We start from the raw sequence: 23791 nt of genomic DNA on the forward strand, positions 1-23791 counted from the left end.
CCATTCTCTATAATATGCGGAGGCAATGTGCATATAATGCCATAACTTCTTAGGGTATATCTGAATTTGTATCTGATTTTACTCATAAGAATTCTAGAACCCTTATAAAGTTGACAAATAGCAGTAGCCATAACATTCTCATAAAAAAAGTTTTGTTTTATGTTTTGGGGTCTTTTTCTTTTGCTTTTGTTTTCTGTTCTGGTGGGGGGGTGGTTTTTCGTGCTTTACCTTAAGGCATTATCACATTTTCGCTAAAGGAGTGTCTTTGGGGGAGAGTATGATAAATCAAACTGTCATTTATCATAATCAAAAAAATAAATCATATACAAAAGTGAAAATAAAGCTTCCATGTAAGTTTCCTTCTCATTCCTGGTAAGCAAGGGGTTAACCTGAAGTCTCAACCCATTTCCACTCTAATTGGGAAGGATGGGTGGAAAATCATTGCAGTAACAGAATGAAAATTGCTAGCCTATAGATGCCCGAGGCAAAAAGAAAAGAAATGAATTCTCCTGTGAGCTTGGTTAGTGAGGAGGAAGGAAATCTCGATCTTGCACCTGACTTCATGTCATTGTTCAGTGTGCCGGTGTTAAATAATGATCTCCAGAGCAGTGTGTAGATCAAGAGAAGGGGCCTGTCTGCCCAGGTCTCTTAGGCTGAGGTCACAAGGAAATTTCTGGACACTCTCCCTCATTCTGCTAAACCTGGAGTCGGCTCAGTTTGACAACTCAGCGTTGTGTTTACAGACACAGAGGGGATCCCCCAATGGCACACTGGGTAAAGTTTTCTTCTTTCGTCCTTAGAAGTCCATTTCACTATCTGGTGTCTTCGGTAAAAGAGAGTTCTTAGCTAAATAAATATTTCCTAATTCAGAAGTGAATAGGCTTGATCCGGGATATTTTTCTCCAAAGAAAATGTGAGATGCCCCCTTAAATCCTTAAATGGAGAACGTGACAATTACAGAACTTCTTGTAATCGAATGCTTTTTAAAAATTATTCACATCCACATTTATATAAATACTTACTTCATGCCCCTTTTCAAAACTTACCCTAGAGTACTGTATTTCCCAATAATGCTTGTGAAATTCTCCTGGGATGGGTATCTTCATGGGCAATGGAATTTTTAAGGTGACAAGAGAAACAAGAATTATGGGAGTCCCTTGTAGTTGCTAAACATCGGTGAACTTCCAGATCAGTAGTTCAACTAGAAAAGAACTGGAGTTCATTTGAGGGCTTATTTGTCATCATATTTTGCCAGTCATCTGTTCCTTTGCTCTTGCTATTAAAAAAACTACCAGCTTTGCAAAAATATATGACAAAAATCTTTGAGCTTGTGTGTTTAATCATTTTTAATAAGTTTTGGATCATCTCTGTATATTGCTTTCATTGTACATATAAGTATAAATTGGCAATTAGCTAACAGATAATACCTATTTTTCAGCTGCTTTTAATTTTGTTAAAAATTATTTCACTCTTCCCTTCTGCCTTTTAAGAAGAGGTGAACTCTCTAGAATTAGCACCATTATTCATTCAAAAAAGGTAGCAAAATTTGTTTCATTTTTTGAGTAGGTTTAAATTATAGCATTTTTCTAAGCAAGTCCAAGACAATCCTATCCTAAAGTTTAAATCTGACTTGACCATTGCTTCATTGAGAAATAGGCAATAATGTTTCATAAGAAATCTCCACAAAAATTGTTCTAATTAAAACAGACATTTTTAATTGACATATAGTTGCTGTACAATATTATATAAGTCCCAGGTGTACACTACAGTTATTCACAATTGTTAAAGTTATATTTCATTTATATTGGGTTGGCCAAAAAGTGCGCTCGGGTTTTTCCGTAAGATGTAGGTGAGGAAACTGAGACCAGCGCAAAGTAAGTGACTTATCAAACAGACCTACAATTAACCCCCAACCCTCCTCCCTATGTCTAGCAGTTCGAGAACCAGTTCGGGAAAAACCTGAACGCACTTTTTGGCCAACCCAATAGTTATTATAAAATATTGACTATATTTCCTGTGTCGTACAATATATACTTGTTAGTTGTTAACAAAATTGTTAATATTCCATTTCAGTGTCTGGAACCTTATCCATAAAAATGTGATTGTTATTGGAACATCAAATATATAATATTTAATTTTCCGATATTATTACTGTAATCTGAAAATTTGTAATTACAATGCAGATCTTAGGATTTTTATGAAACTTAGAAAATGTAATTCTGCAATTACATAGGATGATTGCTTCCACTGTTGCTGATTTTTTAAAGCTCTTTTTAATTTCATACTACGACATGAAATTTTAAAGCTTTTGTGGAGTATAATTCCATGACCTCACAGAAAGCAGGATAATGATAGTCTTAGCCCATTATTCCATGTAAAATTCTGTTTTCCAAACCTGAAGATAGAAGGATTAATACAAAAGGATTCATCTTGTCTGAATGCCTGTAAAAACCCTCTAAGACCAACAGTTGGAAATTTATTATTTAATTGATCAATATAGATATCTCAGCAAGTCCTTCACAGATAATTATACTTCTTATACTTGATTCTTAGGCAGACTTCCCATGTCTAGGACAGACTGGGGAGTCAGCACCCAAGATTTATCTCAAGACTTTACATTCTCTTTCCAGAAAGTTCTGCTATATTTGGGGAAATTTCTCTACCGTCTGTATGGGATCATAGATAGAAAATTTTTTATTTCAGTGTGGGGGGAAAAAAGCTCCAGTTTGATGTACTAACAGCTGTAATAATAATGGCAAAGAGCCTTTAACTTTTTATTCTAAAGGAATTAAACTCTGTTGTATACCCATATTATGTTTTAGTTATTATATAATACAGTATATAGTGAAACCTCGCTAGTTGGGTTGACATGGAGAAAACAGAAGTAGTGAAAAGGATAATTTTAATATTTTAAAATAACTGTAGTTATAAGTTATAAGTAATATTTATGAGTAAATATGTGTTTCTCTCTAATCTCAATCCTATGTAAATTATAAGTACAGAACAGCAATATATTTCTGTTATTTTCTAGAAGATGTAGAATCTCAAAATTATTTGTGTGGTTGTTTAAATCACAGATCCTCAGGTCTGCTTGAATGAATAGAAATTACATATGTGCTGTTAGAGGAACCCTATGTAAATTGGTAACACACTTAGAATATATTATCTTGAGTTGATTCTATGTTCCCCTTTTTCTTTCCTTTCCCCTCCTCACTCAAAATCCAAGTTCACCCCCAGCCATGTGCTGACTTCAGTCAGCACCAGACCAGGTCAATTTCTCACAGTTCCAAGTGATGTTTATATATAAAGTTCACAGAACTGGAAAGCCTTCTTGCCCAAGGCTCCCATTTTGTAGGTGAGGAAACTGAGACGGGTACAAAGTAAGTGACTGATCAAACAGACCCACAATTAACCCCCAACCCTCCTCCCTATGTCTAGCAGTAACTGACTCACCTGATTATTTTTAAACATAAATGTTGCAGAAGGAAAAAGTTAGACCATCCCAGGTCATAATTGCCCCAGTGAGAGAGTAAAGATAAACTATAAACACAAGGAATAAAACAAAAGCGCTTGATTTGGGGAGAGCTCCCTGTGGAAGGACCCGTGGGAAATGTGGACCAAGACTCCTGTTTATTCATTCAGACATTCATTCATTTATTTTTTTCCTCAACTTAGAAAACTTGTGTTTTGTTTCTAATTCATAGCAGCAGAAATTGTTTTAAATATACTAATTAAAATGTCTAAAGTAAAGCAGACTCTAAAAGTAACTTTTTTAATAGATGCTACTTCTATCATCCACCAGAAAACTTGACTGCTGTAACATTCCCCACTTAAGGAACTCAAAGCCATAGAAAAATATGTAAATTCACCTCCCTGTTCCTCAAGTGTAGTAGACTTTGAGACACTCCTTGACACTTGGGTACTTTCCATAGTGCTTGCATAGGGGAAAACACTCAAAGAGAGAACTAGTTTCATGCACAGCAAGTGGTTTCTCAGCCTCTCATTTAAATGGGGCCAAAGACAATGTAGGGAAGATCCAGACCCCTTCTAGGGTCCACGCATCAGCCCCTTGACCTCTGTACCTAACCCAAAACACTAAGGGGTGGAAACCAGTTATGCTTGCTCTTAAGAGATGCTCGGACCCAACCTCCCAATTCCTCCCACCCCCCCCCCTTGGTGTCCATACATTTGTTCTCTACGTCTGTGTCTCTATTTCTGCTTTGCAAATGAGATCATCTGTACTATTTTGCTGGATTCCATATATATGAGTCAATATACTATATTTGTTTTTCTCTTCCTGACTTACTTCATTGTGTATGACAGTCTCTAGGTCCATCCACATCTCTACACCATATATACACTACTGATACTATGTACAGAATAGATAACTAATAAGAACCTACTGTATAGCACAGGGAATTCTACTCAGTGCTCTGTGGTGACCTAAATGAGAAGGAAATCCAAGAAAGAGGGGATATAGGTATATGTAGAGCTGATTCACTTTGCCATACAGTAGAAACTAACACAACATTGTAAAGGAACTATACTCTAATAAAAATTAATAAAAAGATAAAATTAAAATAAAAGTCAAAATAAAGAGAGAGAGAGAGAGAGAGAGAGAGAGAGAGAGAGAGATGCTCAGACCTTTAAAGGTTCCAGCAGCCCCGGAGGAACAAATGTAGTGAGGTAGGGCCTGTGGTTTCTGTTACAGACCTGACTCCATGTTTCTTGGTTGTTTCTTCTGAGGACTGGAAGAAAGACAGGTGGGCCCACTCCATAACTGAGGCCAGGAGCTACCTCACCTTTGATTCGAACTCATTTTTTAACCTGGAAGATTGCTAGCAAATTGACATATTGAGTGTTTTTTTTGTTTGAAAAATCTATATGCTATATTTCTAAATAAACCTGTTTATAGAAATTGCTATTTGAGAATATCACTGAATCACTTTGCAATCGTTTTGAAGTCATGAGCTAGTAAAACCTCTTGTTCTAATCCGTGTTGCCTATATGAATTTCATAGAAAAACAAGTGTATTGGAAAAGAAAGGGTCAAGAGATACTTTGGTAGTATTCTTTCAGAGTCAAAGAAACCAAAGCATATCGTATGGGCTGTAGCATCGGCAGCTGGTAAACATTAAATGGAAATGAACACTGTGTGAGGTGGACTTGTAGCTTATCCGTGGCTGTGAAAATGCTTTAGTGGCAACGACAGTGGTCAGTAGGCCTTTGCAACTTAGTTGTTTTCACCGTGTGTGTGTTTCCTTATGACTACAAGCCAATCAAGTGATGCTGTAATAAAATCCTGAACTTCGCTTCAGGACAGCTCAGAGGGAAAATGAGTCAAGGAAGATGAATTACTTAATGGCCTTTGCTAATAGCAGGTTAAAAACAAGGCTCACTTGAGCACAAGCAGAATAGCAACAAAACTGCTCTTCAGAGGGAATTGCGTTTTGAGTGGTTGCCCTTGAACCGCACTGCCTAGTAGAGTAGCCACTAGCCACGGGTGACGTTTGGGGACCTGAAACGTGGCTAGACCGAAATGAGATGCACTGTGAATGTAAAATACACACAGGAATTTGAAAACTTACTAAAAAAAAGAAAAAGAATGTAAAATATCTTATTAACAATTTTATATTGATTACATGTTGGAATGGAAGTGTTTTGGCTATACTAAGTTAAATAAAATATATTATTAAAATTAATTTCACCTATTTCTCTTTACTTTTTTAATGTGGTTATTAGAAAATTTTTAATTACATATATGGCTCATATTACATTTGTAGTGGACAAAGCTGCTCAAAATAAGAAAGAATGCCCACATGGTTTAAAGGCAACTTGTCAAGAACTAGTAAAGAAATTTGATAATAGCATAATGATATGAATCTTGCAAGGTTGGTTTAGCTTGCTGACTATGTCTCCAGGGGCAGATTGCATGGGTTCAGATTGGGCCAATTACTGAAGCTCAGTTTCTTCATCTGTAAAGTGAAGGGAATAATTATGGACTGTTTGCTGCTAGCGGGTTAAATGGAATAAGGCATGTAAAGTTATTAGTGTGAGGTCTGACGCACTGATAAAAGGGAGCTTCTATTATTATGGTTGTCTTGGTCAACTCAGGGCTGCTATAACAAAATACCATAGACTGGGTGGCTTATGCAACAGAAATTTATTTCTCATAGTTCTGTTAACTGGAAGTCTGTGATCAGGATGCCAGCATGTTTGGGGTCTCGTGAGAGCCCTCTTCCCGGCTTGTAGTTGGCTGCCTTCTTGCTATGTGCTCACATGACTAGAGAGAGAGAGAGAGAGAGAGAGTGAGAACGGCTCCAGTCTCTTCTTACAAGGGCACTAATCCCATGAAAACCCCACCCACATGACCTCATTTAAACCCAATGACCTCCTAAAGGCCTCACCTCCTAATACCATCACATTAGGGTTTAGGGCTTCAACGTATGAGTTTGGCTGGGGGAGGGATGCAAACATTCAGTCCATCCCATTAGTTTTAAAAGTCCAATCAGAGATAGATTTCATGTGAATCTGCAATTTGCAATGTTGTTTACAAAAACCTTTTTTTTTCAATTTTAAAAAATTTTTGAATAGATTTATTTATTTATTTTTGGCTGAGTTGGGTCTTCGTTGCTGTGTGCAGCCTTTCTCTAGTTGCAGCGAGCGGGGGCTGCTCTTCCTTGTGGTGCACGGGCTTCTCACTGCGATGTCTTCTCTTATTGCAGAGCACGGGCTCTAGGTGTGTGGGCTTCAGTAGTTGTGGCACGAGGGCTCAGTAGTTGTGGCACACAGGCTTAGTTGCTCTGTGGCATGTGGGATCTTCCCGGACCAGGGCTCGAACCCGTGTCCCCTGCATTGGCAGGTGGATTCTTAACCACTGTGCCACCAGGGAAGCCACAGAAACCTTTCAGAGACTGCAGTCCAGTGTGTGCTAGGCACAATGTTTGCTGGGTACTGAGCAGTTGGCCTTGCCAACTCTGAGTGGGGTCCTTGAACCAGCAGCAGTGGCATCGAAGGGAGCTTGCTGGGAATGCAGCGACTCAGGCCCCTCCCCAAACCTGCTGAATCAGAATCTGCACTTAACCAGGTTCCCAGGGGCTTGGCATACACCTTGCTTATCCAGTACTGTCTAGTATTTGAAGAGGAGGGAGCCTCACTGGTAAGGTATCCAAACTCTAGCGGTTATGTGTTTGTGTGGGGTGAGGGTGAATCAGAAGAGAATGACACAGGTACAGAGTTGGCTTGAGGAGGGCCAATAAAAGACACCCTTGCTCCCCAATGATCCAGAAGCACCTGTGAGACAGGCGAAGTCGAGCAGATGGAGACCGAACTATCAGCTTTATCACTGACAGGACTTTTGGAGAGCAGTGACTTGGGTGTGTGGCTTCCTGCCACTGAACCCCAGAAACAGAGATTTATAAGCACAGAGGCAGTGTCTCCCTAAAACAATAAGAGGAGGGGAAGGCATGCTCGGTGTGCTAGTCCTCTGCTGCTGCCAAACTAGCAAATGATCACAGACTTAGAAGCTTACACAACACCCATTCCTCCTGTTTTTTCCACCAGCACCTATAATTTTGTTCTGTCCATTCCAAGCTGATTCCTGATGTCTACCCCCAAACCCATCCTCTCTGGTCTTGACTGCTACTAATGGCACCTGGGCCGGAAATGGGGGAAGACCCCTCTCCGTCCCTCACCTCAGTCCCCCCTTTTCTGTCTCCATTGTTTCCACCTTAATGCTCATGAGTCCTTGCCTGGCAAGGCTGTAGCTTTCCTACTCCTTCTCTGCCCTCTCTAATTCACCTATCTACCTCCGACAGATTTATTTTCCTAAAATATGTATTCGTTATGTTATTTCCCAGATTTCAAGGCTCTGATGAAGCCCACTGCCCTCATGTCGAAGTTCAGATTTCTTTACGCTGTGTAAGCTGCCTCTGACCTGCGTTCACGTCTGCCGGCGTCGTGTCATTTACGAGCTGCCACTCCCCAACCTGATCCCCAGCCTATGCTCCAGCTGTACTGCGGGTCTGTGTCATGACTTCATCCATGCCTTTCTCAGGCTCATCCTTCTGCCTGGAAAGGCTTCTCTCCCCACTCCCCACCCTAAGCCTTTCCTCCCACCCTCCCAAGCACCTGGTGAAAATCTACACGACCTCCAAGGGTCAAATCAAATATCATCTCTAACCAGGAGAGAAGTCTTCCCAGAGCCCACCAGGTGGTGCCAACCCCTGTGCCTCCTCCCATCAGCTCCCTGCACCCTACACACGTGTCCACCAGCAGTCTGACACTCCATCGTTCTCACTTATTGGCCAAAGGGACCCTGACCTGCTCCTCAAACTTGGTAGATGGCCAGAAATAACCTCAGATATGATTCCTAAATATTTGAGATTTTGCAGGGTAAAGAATTTCAGGGCTATTTTCTGATGGAGACCTTGAGACCGGGGGATAAAAGTGAAAGATGAGATCACAGTTAATTTTTCAGAAGGCTACAAAGGACACCGATAAAAATACATAGTTGTGGTCTAAAAGAAACAGCTCATCATGTGTGTAGACCCGTATGTGGGGATGCGTGTGTGTGTGTGTGTGTGTGTGTGTGTGTGTGTGTACACAGAGATCAAGCGTGAAGCAACTTTGGGCAGGTTTCCTAAACTCTCCAAGTGTAAGGTTCCTGGTCTGTAAAATGGGGTGGTAATGGCATTGTTGCAAGGAATAAACTGGACGGGTATCCGAAAGCATTTTGGCCATGGCCTGGCATACAGCAGCATTCAATGGAGAGAGTGGAAGGATGTGCTCGCCGGAGTCAGCTCTCACTGTCATGAACATCCAAGACCTCCCCTCTCTTACAGTTCAGGTTCTAGCACCTTTAACAACTCCTTGGGCAAATCATTACAAATCTTTACAGGTATGACTTCATGTACAGACACCCACCCATCCCTTCTCTCTTCCTTCCAACACCCCCCAGCTTAATGGCGTGTCCTCAAAGCTACTGACGCAGGGCAAACTAAGAAAGCTTTCAACAGACCGCATGCACACCTTTCAAAATCCACTACTTCTGCCTTTGCTTTTAGGTTTAGAAAAAAAATCTTGGCTCTTCTCTCAGAATCACTGAAATATTAGGTGTGTAGACAAAACACTTGCCTTTCCACTCTGCTTCTCATATTTCTCAGGCTCAGACATGGAAAGGCTCCTCGGGGTCTCAAGAGAGAATTTCCAGAGTGGTTAGTTTTGTTGGGTCTCTTTAGTATAAACTCAGCTGCCTGGTCAATCTTACTGTTGTGGATTTCCCCCGACCCCCATGCCTATTAAAACTAAACTTACTAACTTCTGGGTACATTTGTTATTTTTTGCCTTATCATTCATTATTAGTGCAAATAGTTCTTTCCCTGCTCTGTTTTTAAAAAATCTTTATGGAGTCACTTTATGTACTTGTAAACCACAATCTTGTGTGTGTATGTGTGTGTGTTTGTGTGTGTGTGTGTGTGTGTATGTGTGTGTTTTAAGGATGCTCCTTTAAGACTACACATACTGAATTCCTTTCATTTTTTATCATAGGGCAGTCCTTCAGAACCCCTTATCATTTTAGTTGCCCTTTTTGCTTTGGCAAAAATATAAGACTAAGGAGCTGAAAATTTTGTTCTCCTGCCTATTCAAACAGCATCCAGAAATCTGAAATAATTACCTCCTTTCTTAGTTTTAAAGGTTTTATTTAAGCTATGTTATACCAATATTGTGCAGTGGAGTTGAAAGCTTTAGGTCTGCAGTATTTGAAATGCTCAAATCCTAAGGCTTTGAAAAACGCTATTTCCTCCAAGTTAATCATTCAGTGCTGACCATTATCAATATACAAGGCTGATGGAATAATTTCACATTCAGAACATTATACATAGATATTCAAGGGAAAGAGGAATAGCTTCACATGGCTTTGCTTAATGGATCTACCTGTGACTTTACCTGTAACTGTACATGCAGCGGTATATTCATATATGGGCATATATGAATATGTAATTCATATATGGAAATTATCACATGACAAATATTTTCAAAAACGGTTGATATCATCTGTTACTTTAAGAATGAAAGCTTTCCATATAAATAATCTGCCCTCCTAGCAAAGGGAAAGGAAATCAAGCAAAGAGGGAATCTTTCTAAAATGTCCTATCATTGGAAGTAAATTATCATAACATTTATCTACTAGTTTGTTTCTTTTAGAAGGTATATTCCAAATTGTTTATTTTTATCACTTTGAAAACTATTCATATTTTTACTTCTTGCATTTAGCTTCTAGCATGTTACAGATTTTTAAATGTTTTTGTATTAAGTTAGGGTTTGGTTTTAATTTCACTATGAATTGTGATCCATCCCTACATTCTCCAAATGGATTTTTAATGTTCATTAAATAATCACATTTGCATCACATATAGAGCTTGAAAGAGGTGATTCTACGAAAGATAAAGATTCAGTATTACCTAGCAATGAAAAACATTGGTCAAAGGTACATAAAAATCATATGCATAGGTAACAGTTCATTTTTTATATAATGATTTACTGTTTTAAGTTATTTTTGAGCCAAAGCTAGACAATATGCAATAAAAATCTCCAGTGCTAACAAAGTGTGAGAGGCAACAAGCTACCAAAAAAAATGAGAGGGGGGATTTAGTTTTTACACTGGCACTGATTCCAATTAAAATTAAATTAATCAACTTTGGTAAATTTGGTGTTTGCTGTCAGTATATTTTTAAAATATTAAAAATATTTTTATTTTCCTACTTTCTACTTTTTCAGAATGTGTACATGGAATGAATCCATCTAGAGACGTTCACGGTATGTTAGATTCCAAATTATATTTTTAACAAAATATGCACATTCATATATGCATATATGACATTTTATCCATGTATCGCTATAAATAACTCACGATATAAATTAACCAAATAATCAACACTTTTTTTTGCTGATTCAAAAATACTTAAAAGCTGTTTTCTATATTGTAAATGTCAAACATATAAAATGTTCCAATGAAACCTTAAAAGATACCCTCGGTTCTACAGCAGTTACCACAGGTGCATTCTGCTGTTTATTATTAAATGACTCTATTGAGTCATTTAATAATAAAAATGACTCTAAAAAAAAAATAGAGCTTGGCTTCTATGTGTTATTACCTAGTTTATTACTTTTGCTATAGCAGTGCTAATGCAAAATTTTTATGAGAGTAAAATGTTTACTAAGCATCCATAATTTTTTTAAAGATTTAAAAAAATTTTTTCTCAGTTTGCTACTTGTGAGTTGTAAATTGATTTACAAAGTTAGTGAAATAGTCACATATCAACCACAGGATCCCATGGAAGTCATTACATAGAGGAAGGACATAATGGAAGAACTAAGGGATCTTGTCCGCAAAGTTATTAGACTTCAAAAGTGAAATAATCTCAAATCCACTGGGGGAAGGGGATGTTTAATTAAATCCCAATGTTGAAAACTGGACAGTGTGTATTGTACATACATTAACATGTATGTTAGTCTTCAACAAAATTGTTCTCCCTCCCTGTGACATTAGTACAAACTGAAGCAGTTTGGTCCAGAACCACTAGCAAAATACATTCTCTGTATTTTTATTTTCATTAAAATAGTCACTGAAAGCAGAAATAATTCTTTTAGAAATATTACATTTTTAGAAAAGTAATTTTAGAAATATCATATTACAGAGGGGGATTTTAAGAGAATGGTTGAGTCTTATTTATTTTTGAGAGGGTTTTGAAAGAGGGAAAAATGTGAAATAGTTAGATATTTTCTGAGCCCTCCCCATAGTTATATATTTACCTAAAGTTGTAGAAAAAAATGTCAATAAGCTGTTGTTTCCTGGTGAAATTGTGTTTTTTTCTTCCAACTAACCAAATACTGCTTTTTAAGTTCACTGTGAAAACTTACATTTCATTCAGTCAGTTGATGAGCCTTTTTGAAATTTCCCCCATGCAGCAAATTTGGAAGAATCTGTCACACAGCATTCGCCCAACATACTACTTCGTTATATTTTTTGTATTGTATTATGACAAAAGTAGGTTTTAGTATTATTCCAGAGGAACACCAGGAGTGTACACTGTAATGTTTCCTTTCCTTTTCTCTTAAGAGAGGCAGGGAAAGGGAAATTCTATATCGCCCCTTAAATGAGCGCTTCTGGTGGAAGTGAATTCTTCATTTCGTACATGGTTACTCAACTTCATAAACTATGTAAAAAGCCCTTCAGACTAAGGGGTTCCGGGTATCCTTTAGTTGAGCCCCATGCTGCCTGCTTTGCATTCATTTTAGTCCCTCGATAAGGAGGGGCAGTGTTGTTTGTTTCTGGTTTTCAAGCGTGCACCGCGCAACGCAGTTATAACCTGCGCAAAGTCTGGGGGGTAGCCCCAAACGCCCGGTGGCCCGATTCAGAATAAATCAGCAAAAGCTTTCCTTGCTATTATCATCCGTGTCTGCGTTCGAACTCGGGATTCACTGGTTGAGACTCTGAGCTGAGCAGCGCGCTGCCCTTGAAAGGGTAAACCTGGTGCATCTACCGCTGTACCTTACTAAGGGAACTTGATCCCCGCCCGGGAGACCGCAGCGCAGGGTGCGCCCCGCAGCCCCTCGCAGGGTTTAGGGTTTCAGGCAAACGGTCGCAGCCCCAGAAGAGCCTTCTCTGACCTTTCCGAGCGGCGGCATACCCCAGACCGCTACATCTCCAGAGTCCCAGCCCCCGTCCGTGGGGGTCTACGGGGATGCACTTGGAGGCAGCCCCCAGGAGCGCTTGATCGGCTCTTAGGGAAATGCACTTGAGCTGAAGCAAAAAGATTTCACTCCGCCCGAACTCGCCTCTAGAGCGGGCAGCGTCGAGCCCGGACGCAGAGCGACTGTGGCCCCGGGCAGGAGGGGCGGCAGACAGGGAGGTTTGGGACTGCGCAGTATTTGGAATCCCTCGGCCCAGGTGGAGAGAGGACGTTTGGGGTCTTTACACCTGAAATGCGGCTTCTTCAAAATTACTTTTAAAGAAAAATACAAAGGCGTTTTCTGAGACCCCAGACCCATGAAAACAAAATGCAGCTGGGTCCTGGGAGCTCCCAGACGTCCCGGGTTTTCCGGAGCGAGGGGCGCGAGGGGACCGGCCCACGTGGGGAGAAGCCGGGCAGGATGGAGGGCGCCCGGGACGCCTGCAGCACCGACGGCCTGGGACCGGCCGACGGCGGGGTTCGGGCAAAGGGGTTTCGAGAAGAGACCCTAACGCGCGCCGGCCGGGACAGCCAGGACCCCTGTCCGAGGGTTCCCTGGCCGCCAGCTGCGCTGCCGGTATAGCGGGTGGTGTGTGGGGGCGGGAATGCCGCGCAGGCTGGCTTGGGCGGTCATTTCCTGTCGTTTCTTCCCCAACTGAAGTTCGTACAGGAGACCCAAAGGCCGCGAGAAGGCCGGCAGAGCCCCGCGCCGTCGGGGGCGTTCCCCGGCGCGCTGCAAGGCCACTGGACGCCCGGGGCGGCGAGCGAGGGCGGCTGCTGCCCCCTAGCGTCCGCCCTGAGCCCGCGGTCCGCAGCACCTCCCGGCCTCTTTGGGCGTGGGGCGAGGGAAGCTGCCTGGGCGCCCGGAAAGGCCTGCGCGACTGGCTCGCCACGGCCCCTGCCTCCGGCAGGCCACAGCGCCAGAGCCCGAGGAGAGTCCGAACCGGCGGCAGGGAGGGGACCCACGGGGGGAGGGCCAGAGACCCCCGCCCGGGGAGTCGACGGGGGGGGAGTGGGTGAGCGCCTCCCCCGAGGGAGGGAGCGGGTGGGCTCCGCGCAGAGGGGGGGAGCCCCGCGGCCGGGCGGGGGCGTGGCCCCTCTAAGCTCCGCGAAAATGCCCGCGGCGCCGCGGGGACTGGAGCGGGGGAAATTCCCGCCAGCGCGCAAAGCCGGGGTGGGTTTAACACCCGCGGCGGCTCGCGCGCGCGGGCAGGGAGCGGAGCCGGGGCCGTTTCCGGGTAGCCGGAGGTGGGTGGGGAGCGCGGGCGACCTGGGCCTAGCGAGGGAGCCGACGCTCCGAGGATGGGGAGCGAGCCGAGCGGATGCTTTCAACTTTCTTTCCAGTCGCTTGTTCTTTGGGGTCTAACTACGAAACTCCTTTGCTCGCCGCTAAACTCAATCAACCTGATTAAGGCGCGCTGCGTAATTAATCCGCAGCCCAGCCGCGGCGATAAAACACCAATTAAAACAAACCAAGAGAGAAAACTAAAAACATAAAAACCATGTTGTGGAGACCGACAACCGTCTGGCCTCATTAAGTGAATCAGCGCCACTTCGCCGCAGCTGCCAACGGGGCCGTGTGGGCGCGCTGAACGGCTCCCCGGCCGGGCCCTCGGCCCTCCGGCCCCCTCGCGGCCGAATCCCATCCACGCCGGGAAAGCGGAGTCTCGGCCGCGGCCGCGCAGCCTCGCGGCGGCCGATTCATCTCGATGGCTCGCGGGGCGCCTCCCTACGGCAGGTCTCCGGCCCCGGGCTGCTCGGGGCTCAGCAAGCTGCCCGAGTCCTCCCCAGGCCGGCAGGCCTCCTCTTCTCCACCTCCTCGGTCCCTGGACCGCGGCCGCCCCTGGCGAGGCCGTTCACTGCAGCCCCAAAGCAGGCGGCCACACAACCCCCCGTGTGTGCAAAGCCGCAGGGCCGCGGTCCGCACCGGGGCGGGGCCTGGGGCGAGCGTGGGAGCGTGTGCGTGTGTTCGTGTGTGTGCGTGGATGCGGATGCGCGGGGAACGCCGGGTGGCAGCGGCGGCGGTGGACTCTCCACCCCGGCTGCGTACAGTAGCGCGCGGCGGCAGCGGGGGCGCGCGGGCCAATTCCAGGAGCCCGCGGCCGCGAGCCGCGCCCTGGCTGATACCGGAAAGGCCTGTGATTGGCCAGCGGCCGCCCCTATGCAAACGAGCTGAGGGAATGGAATTCCTCGGGCCGGGCTTACAGTAAAAGCACGTTCATTTCCAGGCACTCTCATTCATAGAGCCAGCGGGCGCAGGCAGGACGGGCGCCCCGCGGCCTGACCCAGCCAGGGCACCACGCTGCCCGGCCCTGCGCCGGCAGGCACCTCTTCCCGGGGCTCCTGGGGACACCAGAAGAAAGTCAGTCTTTGCTGTTTCTCCTTGACCCGCGTCGGAGCTTCGATTTTTATTTTTCTTCTTTCTTTCTTACTTTTGAATGAACTGGTTTCTTGACTGGATGGTTCAACTTCTTTCCTGGGTGTGAACTTTCACCCGGTTGTTTCCTTTGGCAACTGCTGGAGAAAGTGCGCTGTGCTTCGAGGCGAGTGGTGAAGTTGCGTGTGCGTGGCAGTGTGTGCGTGCTTGTGTAACGAGCCGCCCCGTCTGTTTCGATCTGCGCTGCGGAGCCTCCTCACAAGGCCCGCTCCACCTGCTGCGGTTACGCTGTGATCGTGGGTATTGGCGCGTCTGAGTAGTTAACCGGCCGACGCTGGGGCGACGTTGGAGGAAGATCGTCTAGTTACTGCCGAAGTCGGGGCTGACTCACCGCAGTCGATGCAGACAGCGGCTGGCTTCCGAAGAGTGCGTGCCTGCGTGCGTGTGACTCGGCTGCTGTTCACCTCCCACCAAACCACAGGACCAGCCGCAAACTTAACCAACATCCCCAAACCCGAGTTCTCAGATGTGGAGAGCTGAACTCTAGGTGTCATTGACTTGGACTTTTTTTTTTTTTTTAAGATTAGCTTTTCTTTGAAAAGCTGAATTTTCCGAACTGAGCATTTTGCCAGAATTTATTGAGAACATGACAAGTACTTCTCGCCCAGCCCTTCTCCAACTACTGAAGCTGAGTTTCAAGGCTACTTAAAAAGAAAAAAAAAAAAAACCTGCAGCGAACAGTAATGGATTTCTGTTGTGTTTAAATTCTCTACAGATTGTGTTGTAAATATGTTATGAAGTAGAGCATATGTATATATTTATATATATATATGTGTGTGCACATACATTAGCAGCAGGACCTTTGGAAGTCTCAGCTCTTGCTTTTGAGGACCGAAGCCAGTTTTGCATGATAAAAAGTGGCGCCGTATTTGGAAGACACTCCTCGTGTATTTTCTGTTGTGTTGGACTTTAGACAAAACTCACCTGGGAAAAATCTGACAGGCAATTAACTACTGGAACTTCCAAATTATGTATTTGCTGGTCCTTTTGCTCTCCGCATAAATATTTTAGGAAGTGTATGGGAATTTTGCCTCTGGGAACTTTGGTAACAGCCAAAGACTGAACTTAAAACTCTCAAAGCAAGACTCAGAAGAAGATCGTCTCCCTTGGCACTTGACTTTGGATTCTGGTCGCCCACTTTTTAAAGCACTGAGCGGTCGGTTGCTAAAGAGTCCTGCGTGGGTCTGAGGCCGATCGGCAAAACTAGAATTTTCCCCCTCCTGGACTGTTAGTAACTCTTAGTCTGCCCCCTTCCCCAGCCACCCCACAGCAATAAAGCTCCCTGAACTTGTATGTTGGTCTCCCGGGAGCTGCTTGCTGAAGATCCGCGCCCCTGTCGCCGTCTGGTAGGAGCTGTTTGCAGGGTCCTAACTCAATCGGCTTGTTGTGATGCGTATCCCCGTAGATGCCAGCACGAGCCGCCGCTTCACGCCGCCTTCCACCGCGCTGAGCCCGGGCAAGATGAGCGAGGCGCTGCCGCTGGGCGCCCCGGACGCCGGCGCCGCCCTGGCCGGCAAGCTGAGGAGCGGCGACCGCAGCATGGTGGAGGTGCTGGCCGACCACCCGGGCGAGCTGGTGCGCACCGACAGCCCCAACTTCCTGTGCTCTGTACTGCCCACGCACTGGCGTTGCAACAAGACCCTGCCCATCGCTTTCAAGGTACTCGGCCCGGAGCGGGTGGAGGGAGGACAGGCAGAGGCCGGTCGAGGCCGGGGAGATCGAGGAGGGCAGCGGCCAGGCAGGCGGGGCCGGGTTCTAGAAAGGGGCCGGCGCTGAGGCCTGTGGTCCATCCCCCTGCGCTCGGGAGACTGGGGATGCTGCGTTGCCGTGGCGACCCTCGAGGGGCCCGCCTTAACCGGCCGCGGCGGCCTCCAAGGATGGCCGCAAAACTCAGGATGCCCCCAAAGACGTCCACTGAGGGCCGGCTGGACCTCTCCCCGGCAGGGGTCCTTAGCTTTGATCTAAAGTAGGAAAAGTTATAACCCAGCAGGGACAAGCCTGTCTGTCAGCTCCTCTGCTTCTCTCCCCGCCTCTGGCTTGACACCCAAACCATTCTGAGGGAGACGTCAGGAAATAAAATAGAGATACTTTTATACCTTCGGGTCAATGTAAATAAACTGACAAGGAAAACTGTCAAGGCTTTCCACTTCCACCCCCTCTTTAACAGCCCTGTAGGAATTAGCAGGTTCAAAGTCCACGGCGGGAGTAGTTAAGTTTGCAAAAGTTTTCTGAAGAGTTTTTTCGAGCTTCTAGGCTGCTCCTGCCAGAAGCCGCAAGTAGCGAATGCTCTTTCTTTGCCTGGTACCCCACTGAACGTTATCGCCGGCTCACCTAGCTTAAGCCCGGGGCAGCGGAAGGAGGCGAGGCTGTCTAGCGTGAGACGGCCGTCTAATCCGCCCGCTTTGCTGTTTGAGGAGGGGGCGGTGTGGACCGGGTAACTTCAGCCGAACAGCTTGAGAGGTCCTCGTTCACTTTTCACCCCTGATCTTGCCCTAGCTTTGAGCTCCCTATAAAAACCTTGGCCTTCAAAGGGGATACATAAACAACCCCGGGCGTTTTTAGACAACCACCGCCACCCTGGCAGCAAACAGCAGACATTTCATTTCGGCGGTGGGGATTCAGTTCTTCTGTCTTGGGTGAGTTGAAGAAGGGGCAGGCTTTTAAATACAATCAGTGCAGTCATTTCCGGTTCATTGCAGGGACTGAGGAAAGCAGGTGGGGGGGGGGGGAAGCTGTAAAGATCAGCTACTCTTTTTTCTTAAAAAAAAAAAAATCTGGTTAAATAATTGTCCCCTTAAGAGGCGATTAATTTAATATAAGCTTTTTATGGTTCCAAGCCTGCGCTGGATCTTGAGTTAGTTACAATGAATAATGTTCACTTTTTTTAAAAAAAGTACTGTCAGAGTTCTTTATTTTTAAGCTTTACATACCTTCCAAACTTAGATTATGATTTCTAAAACAAACAGCCAAAAAAAGTGCAATTGTCTGTGTCTGTAGAATTGCCTCCGTTTTCTGAAAGCAGGAGTTTTTGAGGGGGATGAAAATGAGGATAAGTTTGAGCAGCCACTGGATGCTTTCCTGTCCCTTCCTCCGGCTCTGTACGTTTGGGTTAGGAGCCCATTTCAATTTGAAATCACTCTAATCCCTTTACATAAACAGACTCAGCAGGCAGACCTCCTCAGCTCTCCCTCAGTTCCAGAGGACCTGACAGGGATGGGCCCTGGGGTCACTTTCAGATAAGTACAGAGGGGAGGAGACAAGCTGATAATCAACCAAAGGGTCCTTTAAGACCGGGTGCTCTGGACACGCCAAGGGTGTGGGTTCTTAGGGATCTGTGGCTTCCTTTGGGATAAATCAAGTCTCTTCTGTATCTCTCCTCCTCTACTAGGGACCCACACCCCAAGCACTAAGTGATTAAGCGAGAATCTTCAGAAGTTAAAGCGATGTCGTTTCTCAAGCCACCACATGAAAGTATTTATTTTCTTCTAAAAGAATGAAAAAAAAAATCATATAAATTGTTTTCATGAGCCATCAGGGAATTCCTTTTAGCGGAAATCTTAATAACCATAGAAGTTTCCGTTTTAAAATGACTTTTGACAAAATTCACTTTAAAAAAGATCCGTTTTACTGAGTGATCGTTTCTAGGTTAAAGATCAAGGTATAGATCTCTTGAGAAAAGTTCAAGTGGGTCTTGAGAACATTTGGGGCAAAGGCAAGGACAGCAGAGGAATCAGACCCCTCGATGAATAATCTGTCTCCACTCCCGTCCCCATAAAGAGGGGCCTCTTTCGGAAGGAGACCTGCTCTTTGCATAACGGAAGGAGCAGGCAAATTTTCCAGGGAGGTAACAGGCGCAAAGATTAGGGATAAAGCAAGCTAAACTTGAAAAAAATGACTGTATCCGGCTTGATTCATTCACTGTGTGTCCCTGAATCCAGTCTGTACTCACCTTCCACCACCTACCTCCCAAGCAGTTTCTATAGAAATTATTACTTTAAAATTTGGATCTTGTATAAGCCTCAGACAATCTCTTTAAGAAGTTAATCAGTAAAGAATTATTACATTCCCTGTATTAAGGAGGAGAAAATGAAAACCAGTGATAAAGTCTCATGATAGATGAAAAGAGCATTGAAGTGATTCTTTAGGAGTCTTCTGAATACGTGTAAATCCTCAGCTTTAATCTTTGAAACTAAAGGGAGATTTCAAGTTATGAATTTTCCTTAAAATAGATTACAGTCATCCTAATTGCTTATCCTGGACCCCAAAGTGCCCCCCACCTTCTCCCACGAAACACCTTTATTTTTCAGCCTAGAAGAGATCTATTATTTTGCTACCGAGAAAATCTTAAATTTGCTACTGTTACCCGTTATTTACAGAAGCAGCCAAAAAGGCTGTTTGGATGACTTAGGATATATTTTGTAAGACTATAATATTAAAGTTCATTTAGGCCCTGGTACACCAGAGTCCAAAGGCATAAACACGCCTTCAGCAAGTTCAGAGGCCTTGGGCACTGATAGTAATATTCTTTTCATAGGAAAGAAAGAAGTAATGTTTGTGTCAGCAAGATCGTGGTCCCCTAGCTATGCATTAAATATCATCTCAGCTGAATGTTAAGCTCCACCCCACAGCTTTCTTTATAACACTGGAAAATTAAGGGATTTGAAATAAATGAATTGTGACTGTAATTTCAACCTAATTAGAGTTAGTTTAAAATGCCAGTTTGAACTGTGAACAGGCCGACCAAGAGCAGTGTGGGAAGGTTCTGTAACATAGACGAGGCTTGATATTTTGCCCAACTTCCTGATACTTTAAAAACAGAGAAGTAAAAAAAAAAAAAATGAGCTATCCTTTGGCCAGCAAGTCCCTTCTTGTCTGTTTGGTCTGTGTTAAAATGTAAATGTTTGTGTTTCCTTACCTATTGTTTATAGCTTTTCATTCCAGTTGCTTCTCTTTCTCTGTTTGAAGTTAGATTTTTTTTCAAAAATCTCTGCATATTGCCTATCAATGATCAAATCTGTATCAAATTAATAGACACGTTAGTTTTAAATTTAAATTCTTTTTCCTAGTCTAAGAATGCTTGCTAATAATTAGATGATATACTTTATTAATGTAATATTCCTGGATTTAATATTCTTTCCCTTCCCCCCACCATGAAAAATCGATGAAAGGCCAAGTAAATGATCTTTGAGCCCCGAAATACCTTTGACTCCTGCTACAGTTTAAAAAAAGGGAAAAGAAGGAGTTAAACTCCTGATTTGTTTAGTCTTAAATTCCAACATCAACAGCATTTTCTTGTTTAGCCACCATGATTATTTTACTCTCTATTTGTTTCTATTTGGTGTTGTCCTCATGAATTTGCCGTATTACTGATGAGGATCGTTTTGGAAAGATGAGTGAGGCACAGTCATGGAGCCTGTGAGAGGGGCCAGTAGGATGAAGGTGATTTAGAAAACATTTGGTAGTTATAAAACAAGATTTATTTATTTTAACCTATTTAACCAACAATGACTTATTCAGTTGGAAAACCATGTGGTTGATCCGGTCCCTGTATGCTTACTGAATGTGGAATTAAAATAGAGATGCCAGGTCATCACAGGGAGATGGGGAAAAGGGAGTAAAAATATGTTTTCAAGGAGGACATTTCAACATTGTGAGCTAATTTTACAGAGGGAAGTGAAAACAGTGGGGAAAAAAAGGACGGGGGATTTTTAAGAGACTGAGAAAAGCAGAATAAAGTAAGTATATTTTATGGGAATAGAAAAAACGGTAACAATAACTAAATAACTGATCAAGGAGATTTATTTCAGTAATATTTTTGAAACAAAAGGGAATTGTCATATTACTGCTCTTAACTAAACAGCAACAAACATACTAATAATGGGCTCTAAATACCTAATTAGAGGGTGCTTGGGGAAGAAATAGCTGTGTTTTTAAATTTCCTTTATAGAAAACATGTCCATTTGGATGGAAAGAAAGATAAGAGTGCAAGTTGGATAAAATAGATGAAGAACATACCTACCTATTGCTGTGAGAATTGATTCTCCTGGTGTAGTCCTGGGGTTGGAAGTACATCCACCCCTTATAGTGAGTTGGTTCATTTTCCCCATCGTACTCCTTAGAATCCAAGAGCCACAGCATCCTCGGGAATAAAAACAATAGATGGTCATCTGGATGACACAGAGAAAGGGTGATGACGAAGCAGGCAATGAAGATGGGAATTTAGAGAAACACGGCTTTTGTATCATACAAGGGAGCCTATGGCAGCCTTATTTACAGACAGAAAAAGAGGACTGAAGTATAGGTGTTACCCCCCCAAATTATGTAGCAAATATTAGGTAAAAATGGGGAGGTGGAAAACAGAAGGAGGAATAATCACTGTAGAATGCTTTATTATCACAGCTCAAAACTAAAACCCCCAAAACGATTATATAATTGGAATGATGAGCACACTTTTCACTAGTGACTGAGAAAGTACCATAAGGGGTATCGCAAGTGATAGGAATAAGTAGAACTTGGGGCATCTTGATTTGAAATTCTACAACTACCTTAAAAAACACAAACAATGGAACTATAGCTAAGAATAAATGTTTTGATCAAGAAAATAGTTTCTAGAAGGGTCAAATGATGATCAAGAAATGGATACTACTGCAGGAAGCATCTTTGGGCCATGCTCTTTAAAGCATTTTACCTTGAAATTGCTGCTTTTTTTTTTTTTTTACCTAAGTGTCAAAAAATATGTATTTACTGGTTGACTTTAGTAGTTCTGATAGAAATCCATTCCCATTCAGTTACATTGAAGGAATTCTTCTTCAAGATCAACTGGGTTTGGAGAAAACCTCAGTCATCTATAAGGTCCCAAGTTAACACATCTCTGGGACTCACAGATATAAAAATGCGACATAGTTCCGCTCCTGAATTCAGAGGAGCGCATCCAAGTAAGCACCCCTCTTCTCTGAGGTCTGTTGATTTTGTAGTTAGTATTAAGCCAAGGGCATGTTTCTGATTTTTTTCTCTTGCATACCAGAATTCACTGCTAGTGAAAATCAAGGTAGTAGAAGCGAGTAGGGGCAACAAGGATGAACTAATTGCGAAGGGAGAGTTTAAGTCATTCAAGAATCGTCAGCAATTCAGTGGTAGCAATCAAATTTAATTTTAGCAGAAGTAAGTTTAAACACCTAAAAGGCAAAATCCGCCCTATTCGGCCTGTCGGTGGAGGTCTAGACAAATGAAAGATGGGTTAGGTTATAAACTTATAAAAAACGAGACATTCTGTTTCTCAAATATGAAGAATTAAGAGATGATTGTATTCGTGAGAAGGCATAGCTTTTCAAAGTCCTTGCTATAGTGAGTGTTATTCCAACTCTGTGACCTTATGTGGCTTCACTAGGTGAATGTTTTATTATTTAAACATTTATAATTTTGCATAGTGGAATTTAAAGTAAATCTTCCCATTAAGAACTTTTCTGTTGTTTTGCTTAATTTCTGATTGTTATTCCTTCGCAAACTAAAAAGCATCACTTAATATACATTCAATTTTAGAATAATTATGCAAATGACATCAAAGTTTCTAACATGCCTGATGTCTGGTGTTTAGGTGGTGGCACTGGGGGACGTTCCAGATGGCACTCTGGTCACTGTGATGGCAGGCAATGATGAAAACTACTCAGCCGAACTGAGAAATGCAACAGCGGCCATGAAAAACCAAGTCGCGAGATTCAATGACCTCAGGTTTGTCGGTCGGAGTGGAAGAGGTATGTATCTGTCAGAACTGAACTTGAAATACCCAGTATTTACATAGCAACAAACCCAGATTTCAAAACATCTAGAAGTTTCTGTGATGGGATTCCCTAGAAACACAGTCATTTCTTCCCGTTATTATTGCTACATCAGCTTTTTATTTAAAATTTAATGTTTTTAACAGAATCTGGCTTTACGCTATTGCTTTCTATTATGGAATTGGTTTAAGACTGATTTGGAGCAGGCAAAACATGAATTGTGAATTTCAAGGAGACCTCTCAGATCTTTTCTAAAATGTAAAAAATATAAAACTTACCATCATGGAAACTAAGATCATGCAACTGGGGTTCTCTCTCTTTGATAATTTTCAGATATCTCTTTACTGGAAACCTTTAACTTAGGGCCCATGTGTTATCTTTGACAAGTGACAGAGTTTCAAATGATCACTTCTAATAATTTTAAGGGCTATATAGTGAATGATGATTGAAATGTGTTTCAAGGACGCATTTTTTATGGTAAAATATGAAGAAATAGTAACATTCTGGCTTGGTGAATTTGATGGCAATGTGACCTTCCTATATGTAATTTGGATGCCTTATTAGTATTTTAGGTACTAATAATATTAAAGACTGGATTCTCCAGAGGAATGATTGCATCAGTGAAGTTCTATGTGTAGTTTTCTTTTTCTGTGCCCGTTATCAAAGTATTAGAGCAGAAAGAGGAATCTTGGCATATTGTAATCTCCTCCGGTTTCCAGTTATTTTCAAATATTGTGTTTTCTTTGTATTGTAAGAACCTTAGTCCTATTTTACAAATAGCAATAAGTAGGATTAGTTTAACTGAAGGAGGTAAGATAGTTCGTTTTGAAAATCTCATTTTTGTAA

General features: G+C 43.1%; 1 protein-coding gene across 3 annotated transcripts in view; it reads left to right on the top strand.

Annotated features, from left to right (window-relative positions):
- RUNX1 (RUNX family transcription factor 1) overlaps positions 1-23791 on the top strand; it is a 244508-nt gene that overhangs the window by 139870 nt on the left and 80847 nt on the right. For 2 of the 3 annotated variants that reach the window (XM_029214051.1, XM_029214053.1), the window contains exons 3-5: positions 10779-10817; positions 16576-16829; positions 22765-22921. In XM_029214051.1, the coding sequence (XP_029069884.1) occupies positions 10779-10817; positions 16576-16829; positions 22765-22921 (450 nt within the window). The remainder of the gene's footprint in view (positions 1-10778; positions 10818-16575; positions 16830-22764; positions 22922-23791) is intronic. The other variant, XM_029214052.1, reaches the window with a different exon arrangement.

The sequence above is a fragment of the Monodon monoceros genome, unplaced genomic scaffold (assembly GCF_005190385.1).
Source record: "Monodon monoceros isolate NGI ecotype Baffin Bay Population unplaced genomic scaffold, NGI_Narwhal_1 Super_Scaffold_11, whole genome shotgun sequence".
NCBI lineage: Eukaryota > Metazoa > Chordata > Mammalia > Artiodactyla > Monodontidae > Monodon > Monodon monoceros.